Raw genomic sequence first — 8,866 nt, 5'->3', positions numbered from 1 at the left:
TCACTTTCTGCCATAAGGGTGGTGCCATCTGCATAGCTGAGGTTATTGATATTTCTCCTGGCAATCTTGATTCCAGCTTGTGCTTCTTCCAGCCCAGGGTTTCTCATGATGTACTCTGCATAGAAGTTAAATAAGCAGGGTGACAATATACAGCCTTGACATACTCCTTTTCCTATTTGGAACCAGTCTGTTGTTCCATGTCCAGTTCTAACTGTTGCTTCCTGACCTGCATATAGGTTTCTCAAGAGGCAGGTCAGGTGGTCTGGTATTCCCATCTGTTTCAGAATTTTCCACAGTTTATTGTGATCCACACATTCAAAGACTTTGGCATAGTCAATAAAGCAGAAATAGATGTTTTTCTGGAACTCTCTTGCTTTTTCCATGATCCAGTGGATGTTGGCAATTTGATCTCTGGTTCCTCTGCCTTTTCTAAAACCAGCTTTGAACATCTGGAAGTTCGTGGTTCATGTATTGCTGAAGCCTGGCTTGGAGAATTTTGAGCATTACTTTACTAGCGTGTGAGATGAGTGTAATTGTGCAGTAGTTTGAGCATTCTTTGGCATTGCCTTTCTTTGGGATTGAAATGAAAACTGACCTTTTCCAGTCCTGTGGCCACTGCTGAGTTTTCCAAATTTGCTGGCATATTGAGTGCAGCACTTTCACAGCATCAGCTTTCAGGATTTGAAACCACTCAACTGGAATTCCATCACCTCCACTAGCTTTGTTCATAGTGATGATGCTTTCTAAAGCCCACTTGACTTCACATTCCAGGATGTCCGGCTCTAGGTGAGTGATTACACCATCGTGATTATCTGGGTCGTAAAGATCTTTTTTGTACAGTTCTTCTCTGTATTCTTGCCACCTCTTCTTAATATCTTTTACTTCTGTTAGGATATGCTGATAGCAGTGACTAAATTGTCCTCCAGCGAGATTGCACTGGTTCACACTCTTATAACAGCACATCAGGATATATGTTTCTCCAACACAGTCTATTAAACTTTTTCCATGCTATGTTTATTTTTAAAATAATGGTTATGAACACCCTATCAGAGTTGCCTTTTCAAGAGATGGCGTGACACTGCAGTTTGTCTTAGTAAATGAAGAAACAAATGACCAAAGATTAATTCCCTTTTATTCATGATCGTTTACTCATTTGAGTCCACAGCCTTCACCTATGCCTAGTCCTGGGTACGAGGGCTAGAAAGATCTGTGACTTGATCCCTGTCCCCAGGCAGCTCACCGTGTAGAGGGAGCCGCAGAGGAGAAACGACCGTGGTAGGGGGCGCGCCGTTTGTGTTCCGCACAATTGCAGAGAATGGGATAACTGAACACAGGAAGGGTTGCTGGATGTCTTAGGAAGCGTTGCCAGGATCTCTTGATCGTGTTAAACTTGAGGGGGAGTGTCATCCCGGAAGCAGCCAGTTGGAGAAGAGGAAGCCGGGCTCCTCCATGTGGATTCCGGGCCACTGGAAGCCTCTCTGGAGGTTGCCGCGGGCACCTCCCTGCAGAACTGTCGGCTGCATGCGGGAAATCGGCGGGCTGTGATTGGAGGGACGTTGCTGGTGGGGATAATGAACCCGGTAGTGTCGGCAGAGGTGATTGGCCGCGCCCTGCTGCAGTGAGAATGCAGGCTTGGATGCTGGTGCTCGCCGGTGTGATGCTGCTCCTTAGTTCAGAGAGGACAAGCTGAATGATCTGGAGCTAGAAGTTGGCTTCTGCCTCAGGAGAGGTCTGTCAGGCCGTCTGCCTTTTCTGTCTTTTCTTTCCTTTTTTTTTTTTTTTTGGCCAAAAAGCCAAACCTTTGATCACAGTCCACCTGCAAAAGTGAATTTTGATTGGAAGAAGCTCCAGCAGCTCTCTCGTGGCCAGCAACCCCCTGACGGGGCTGTCAGAGTGAGCTGCTTCGCAGGCCAGGCACGACAGCAGTGAGAAGGCAGGAAGCAGCCACGGCAGGCAGAGCTGCCAGCCCTCCCAACTTCTCAGGCTAGTCATCCAAGCAGCTGTGTAGCCAGAGACCTTCGGTGTTGTGATCACAGCCCTCAAAAGTGAGCGGTCACTGGCGGCAACGTGGGGAGTAAGCCGGAATGTTTCAGATGCTGTGGCATTTTCTGTCTAGCTTTTTCCCCAGGGCCGGGTGCCAAGGCTCCAGAGAGGGCAGCGGGAATGAAGTCAGAGGCACCCCGGCCCCGGCTCGGAGAGACCAGATGCCAAGCTTTTTGGGGAAGCAGGATGGAAGGGCTGAGGCCACGGAAAAGAGACCCACCATCTTGCTGGTGGTCGGACCTGCAGAGCAATTTCCTAAGGTAATGGCAATGTCGAGAGGACCTCCTAGGTGAGGGGCTGACCTGGAGAAAGCTGGAGAGTGGGGGAGGAAGAGAAAACTTATGAATGAATTCATGTGGTACCAGGGGCCTGGGGAGAAGTGTTAGACAGTAAAGAAGCCCAACTTTAGTCCAGTTTTCCTGTGGCTGCTGCACCAGCTTGATTACCTTATGTGACCACTTCAGTGGCCATTTGAGGAAGGAAGGTGGAATGCAATGGGAGATAAACCCTAGGATGTATCACTGTGGCCCCAGAAAGCCATTTGAAAGGAAGGGACAGTTACAGGGTGTCTTAGGTATTAGCATTTTAAACAGCTCAGGGAGGACGGACTTCAAGCGGGCCACAGAGCGAACCTTCGAAGGTGAACCCAGGTGCTGGGAACTAGGGAGGACCAGCCTGTCCTGCATCCCAAAGGTCAGACCCTCTGCCTTGGTGGGCAAAGGACCCGTCTTACCGTTCCACTGGGGAGGAGGGGAGCAGGGGGGCAGAATTGAGGCTGGAGGCTCAGGGTGCAGAGGCCAGTAGTCCTCTGGAGTCCTAAGGTCTGCTGAGTGCGGGGGTCTTCCATCCATCTCACGCCGTGAGTATGGGTTATGTCATCTGATCCCCTCAAGAGCCAGGGTAAGTGGTTAGCATCCCCATTTCACAGATGAGGAAACTGAGGTGGAGAAAGGTATTTTCCCAGGATTTCAGAGAAAGTAATTTTCCCAGGATTAAACAATAAAGGAAGGGCAGGGGTGAGATTTCACTCTAGTCTACCTGGAACTTTGCCCTCTACTGCCTCGCCTTCCCTTAAGAAAGCCACGGGGACTAGTCCGGTTCTGTTCAGGATTAGAACCGAAAGGCTGCTTGGCTGGATTTCTCCTTCCCGAGGTAGCAATACCGTGTTCACCTCCCAAGCCTTGGTTACTCTGAATTTTTTCTCCTTTCTCAAGGTAAAAATCAACTGGAAAAAGGAAGGAGAGTCTGCCCTATGTGCTGCACACTGCAGAGTCCAGAAAAGGCTCTGCTGGGTTGAACTGCTGCGTTTATGAAACAGATGTTCACGTTTTCTTTGCTCAGTGGGAGGGACCTTTTTTAAAAAAAAATTTATTTCTTTGCCTGCCCTGGGGCTTAGTTGCGGCATGCAGTATCTTCAGTTGAGGTATGTGGGATCTAGTTCCCTGACCAGGGATCAAACCCAGGCCTCCTACATTGGGAATATGAAGTCTTAGCCCCTGGACCATCAGGGAAGTCCCGGGAGGGACTTTTGATGACACAACTTTTGCCGTGGTTGCAGGTTAAGCAATGAGAAAAATCTTTAGTCTGTGTTCAACCACTGGCAGCTCGGGTCTGAGCGTCTGTACTGTGCCTGAGGCATGACAGGTGTCGCTGTCTACCTTTCAATCATTTTAGAGGCACCTGGAAATGGCTGCAGGGTTATCTGTTGGAAGGAACTTTTATCTCCAGACCTGCTTGCCTACAGTCAAGGGATTATGGGATTGGCTGGCTCCTTTTTAAATTCACCTACTTTTTACTTTAATAATTAACTGCTCCATTTCCCAGACTCATAACAGGCACCCCTTGCCAATCCTCCCCCCTCTGCCTGGGCTGGCTGGCATTAGAACTCTGTTCTGAACAGCTTCTTTACTGACCTACAGAATTTGGAGCAAGGCGGGCTGGAATGTAAGACCCACACCTCTCACTGGCACTTCTCCCCAAAAGGGACATGAATCAGCTGGCTGGGGCTCGGGGGAGCCCCAAGAGGGAGGTGGATCAGCCGGTTTGATTTGAAGCAAGCAGGAAAGCACAGCTGGGCAGTGTGGACCCTTTAAAGGCAGATAACTAAGAACTGGAATAGCGGTTCAGCAGTGTGTCCTCTTCCAGCGCAGCTGCTCTTGAAGGTAGAGGGTTAGGGGTTGTGATCATTGGCCGGTGGGGCCTGGCTCGCTGTTTCTCTGCCATTTCTCTCAGGCAGAGGCTGCCGCAACTGCATGGAAACCTGGTGGAGACATTCACTTTGGTTCTCAGGCTTCTCAGTTTCCCAGCATTGGTTCTCTGTTTAATTCTCACTTCCCTCTTTTAAATATGTCTGCTAGTGAGTCAGGTTCCTGCAAGTTTTTATTCTAGGAACTGTTCCAGTTTCCACCCTTTATCTTTGTCTTCCAGTTGATCTGCAGTTCAAGAAGAAAGCCTTTAGTCTGGAGTGGGAGGTACCCCAAGCTGCATTCAAGCTTTCAAATCCTGAGGGGCCATCTCCTCAGAAGCTCAAGAGAATTTTTGCTTATTGTGTGTCTAATTGCCAAGTGCAGCTCCAGTGGAAACCGGCTCCACTGGGCTGTCATGGCAACCTGATCATCAAATGACACTGCGACCGCAGCAGCAAATGAGGCTCTGAGAGCCTTACGGGTGGGCGGGGCTAGAGTAGCCGGATGCTGGCAAGGCTCCTTCGCATATTAATATTTTGGGCTTGGTCTGAGTCATCGGAGTGGGGTGGCGGAAATGCTTTATGAGCTAATGCCACACTCCCATAGATACTCTACTTGCCCTGTTCTTACTCACGGTATTCCAGCTCTTGTGGGAAGCACCTGTTTCTCTGGAATGAAACAGTAGTAGAACAAGGAAAGCCTGTGGGGTCGGCACGTTGGCAGGTCTGAAGGTGAGAAAATGCTCGGTGAGAGGAACTGCGGATTAAGGGAAATGGAATACCACTGAATTCTCAGGAATCAGGAGTGACTGTTGTCATTTCCCAGGACTAGTTGTTAGAGGAGTGGACTTTGGAAGAAAGGAGACAAAAGTGGATCTGGGTCACAAAATTAGAACAGGTAAAGAGAGCGGAGAAGACATATAGATGGCAGGAGAGGGAAGAGTGCATTATATTCAAGGGCCCAGAAACACCTGGGGCTGGTGCCAAACATCAGGAACTGAGCTGGTGTCAAACATCCTACTTTATGAACCTTTTTTTTTTTGGCCATGCCACGTGACATGTGGGTTTCTGTGGAGGCTCAGATGGTAAAGAATCTGCCTGAAATTCAGGAGACCCGTGTTCAATCCCTGGGCTGGGAAGATCCCCTGGAGAACTGAATGGCAACCCACTCCAGGGTTCTTGCCTGGAGAATCCCATGGACAAAGGACAAAACCGCAGGCTGCAGTCCATGGGGTTACAAAGAATCGGACACAACCGAGCAACTACGCTTTCACTCTCATGTGACATGTGGGATGTTAGTGCCCCAACCAGGGATTGAACCTGTGCCCCCCGCAGTGGAAGCAGAGTCCTAACCACCAAGCCGCCAGGCGCGTCCTGAGCCCTGCTTTATTCTTCCTTATTTGTATTTCCCACGTATGTGTTCAGCACTGTAACAGGTAGAGTTTCTTGTGGCTTTTTTGTTTGTTTGTTTAAGCTAAGTCTAAAATTGCCCCCCGACACCTGCCACCTCCCATGTGAGGTCCTGCTCATTGTAATGCTCAGGGTCAGGCTGAGGAAGTGTTCTTTTGAAACCGAATTCTAAAATCTCTTTACGGCAGTGTCAGGCTTGGGTGCTGATTTACATGGCTATTGTAACAAGAGCCAGGGCCCGGGTGAGCCTCAGCCCCGCCGCCAGCTGGCTCTGGGGCCTGAGCAAACCAGGTGGCCTCTCCTGGTCTGATTCTTCTTGTCAGAGATTAAGAGGTCACCTCAGGGCCCCTCTGGGGCCCAGTGTCTGTCATTCCAGGAAAAGAACATTTGCCTTGGACCTCCAGGTGCCTGGAGGTCTCAACTAGGAAGTTGCCATTTCTGTGTGACAGAAGAACTCTGCATGACCTGTGCAACTCAGGGAGGGTGGATGGTTTAAATAAACAACCAAATGCCAGTGTACGTTTGTCCAGTGAAGACATTCTGTTGGATGTGAACACGGTTGCAAAACAGAAATACGTTGGAGCTCTTTTTTAAGAATAACATTGGAATAGAATTAATATAAGCATTGTTAAGATCACATCTTGACAAGCACATGTAGAACTTTTCAGAGAACATTTCTGACCCTGGTGGTACCATTGGTCTGTAGGATGATGAGTTCTGTTATGATCAGGAAGATTCCATTCTGTTTATTGTAGAAGATAGTTGCCCTTGTTTGATGAAAATATGATAACACATTTACAGGAGATTTGGAAAATATACAACAAGGTTACATATAGATCATTCCTTATATGTTAAATATTGATTTCACTTTCATATGACTTTGTTTTCAAATCTCTTTTCAGGTTTGTAAATATGTCATAAAACTCAGTGGTACCAAAACAAAACAAAAAAAGCCCTCAGTGGTACAGTTATGTTTACCACCATTATTTGAAAAACAGTTTAGTAGAAAATGAACATCTCTAATTTAACAACTTATTCGTTCAGTCAAAATATTTGCCATTTTGTATTGGAAAGATTACAGTCATCATTGAAATGAGACACTTCAACAGATCTGTGTAATTTGTTTTCATTTCAGAAGCACACATGAATAATTTTGAAAAGGAAGATCAGCAGTTAAAGTTCAGCTTTTTTTACTTATAAATGTGAACTTCCTTTAAACTAAAAGTAATAATACAGTATCTTGTTGAGGTAGGCAAAATGCCCTGAGGACTCTTTATCTGCAGACACTTGGGAAACCAAACCTAAGGTCTTCATTGAGAACAGTCATGTTTGTTACTTGGGGTCTTAGAGCCCTGCCAAGGATGATTCATTCATTCAGAAACTGCTTCTATCAGGCACCTTCCGTGATCAAGGCAAGGGCTCATTCCAGACAAGGAGGTACAATGGCCCTGCCTTCGGGGACCCCAACAGTAGAGATAAGATGTGTGTTAAAATACCCCTAAAGTAGAACATTCTGGATTGGGTGGCTTAACAGACAACTGAGTGACTTGGATTTAGGTGGAGGCTGAGGAGGCATTTGCCCAAATAATCCTGAGCTGCCTCTGAGTACACCATTGGATCCACCCAAGTGAATGGATAAAACAGCCCAAGGCCTGTTTTTACAGACTTACCCTGAGATCTCTTTAGAAGCGCTGAAACATGGGGTTAGCCAAGAAGTTCTTTCGGGTTTTTCTGTAGCCTCTCACAGGAAAGCCAAACGAACTTTTTGGCCAACCCCATAATATAAGTTCCTAAAATCTGTTTTATACTGATGTACATAAGCATCAGCATCTTGTTTTCAGAACCTTTTTCAAGTTCTTAACAAAAAGCTTTTTAGTGAATTTAAGAAGTTCCTTTCACTTTTGTGGATCAACAAATGCTAAAAATCCGTTTTTAACCCATCCCAGTAGTGAGGTTTTATCTATATTAGGAAGTGGCGCACTGTGGATGGAACAGGAGAGACGGGTTCCTTTTTCACCTCTGTGACGTGGGCTCTTCCTCTGCAGCATGAATCTGACAACTTCAGTGCGAAGGGATGAGGTGGAGGTGGCGGGGTGGCCCTTAAATAAAGATCAGATCTTGACTCTCCAGGACCTGAGATTTTTTTTTTTCTCATCCTCACCTAAAAGGGATGTTCTAGGGCAGTGTTGTTCAGTGGAACTTTCTGTGGTGATGGAAACGCTCGGTGAATACTTGTGACTGTCAAGCTATGCAACCCATGCAGAAGGAAGTGAATTTTTAATTTCATTTCATTTTGATTTATTTAAAATTGAGGACTTCCTTGGTGGTCCAGTGGTTAAGACCCCCTGCATTGGAGACAAGGGTTCCATCCCTGATTGGGTAACTTAAAATCCCCACATGTCGCAATGCAATAAATTAATGAAAATAAAAATGAAAAATTTCTGTATTGAGCAGCACGGTTCTAAGCTGAAAAGCTCCAATCCACTGAACTTTGGAGTGTTCTGAGTGAACGTGGACTCTGAAAACTACTTCTGTGGGTCCTGAGTGAGGCTCAGGCTGACCCTAGATTGGTGCTGCTAAGGCGTCCCCCCAGCACAGTGACCTTAGCCTAGGATGTCCTCTTCCTGCCCACCCCCACCACCACCACGTCAGCCTCTCGACACTTGGTGGGGTCTCCAGGCCAAACCTGCAGAAGGGGTGCTCATGTGCAAGGTGGCCTGGGAAAGAAAGGTCCCTGGAGCCAGCCAGCTCAGGAGCAGCTCCAGGACAGATGAATGAGCCCCCCTACAATCTCATGGGACCCCTCCTAGCATCTCCCTACCACCCCTGACTTTCTGCCCTCACAGCTAAACTGAACCCATTCAGTGAGCCCTGATTTGATCTCTGCCTCCACTAATTTTTCTGCTGGAAATGATTTACTAAGGGGAGAAACTACGGTATTGTGTGACGCGTTTGGGGACCTTGTGGAAAAAAACAGGCCAGAGCCAGTTTGTTTGTTTGGAGGGGTTGGCAGCTGGTGGGTGAAGGTTTGTTTGGGGGGCAGGGCCAAATGCGCTGCCTGTCTCGGAAGGGTTAACCGGGGAGCGGGTGACGTCAGTCCTGATCTTCATCCCCTGGCACTGGGGCAGTGCCCGCCTCCTCGCGGGGCTGTGTGCTCATTGGCTGTTGGCTGGAAGTACAGTGAGCAGACTTTTTTTTTTCAATTAAGCCAAAGGGCAGGGCTGAGGC

At 47.7% G+C, this 8,866-nt stretch overlaps 1 protein-coding gene across 2 annotated transcripts in view; it reads left to right on the top strand.

The window, feature by feature from the left end:
* Positions 1-8,866, top strand: part of SLC25A25 (solute carrier family 25 (mitochondrial carrier; phosphate carrier), member 25) — a 36,998-nt gene that overhangs the window by 17,350 nt on the left and 10,782 nt on the right. Inside the window, exon 1 of one of the 2 annotated variants that reach the window (XM_010856870.1) lies at positions 827-2,303. The exons of the other annotated variant lie outside the window; for it this stretch is intronic. Within the exon in view, the coding sequence (XP_010855172.1) occupies positions 2,085-2,303 (219 nt within the window). The 5' untranslated portion in view covers positions 827-2,084. Of the gene's footprint in view, positions 1-826; positions 2,304-8,866 lie in introns of those variants that run through there. 2 annotated transcript variants of the gene reach the window in all.

Source organism: Bison bison, unplaced genomic scaffold (assembly GCF_000754665.1).
Source record: "Bison bison bison isolate TAMUID 2011002044 unplaced genomic scaffold, Bison_UMD1.0 scf7180017864375, whole genome shotgun sequence".
Classification (NCBI taxonomy): domain Eukaryota; kingdom Metazoa; phylum Chordata; class Mammalia; order Artiodactyla; family Bovidae; genus Bison; species Bison bison.
This window is presented reverse-complemented; position numbering and strand designations above follow the sequence as displayed.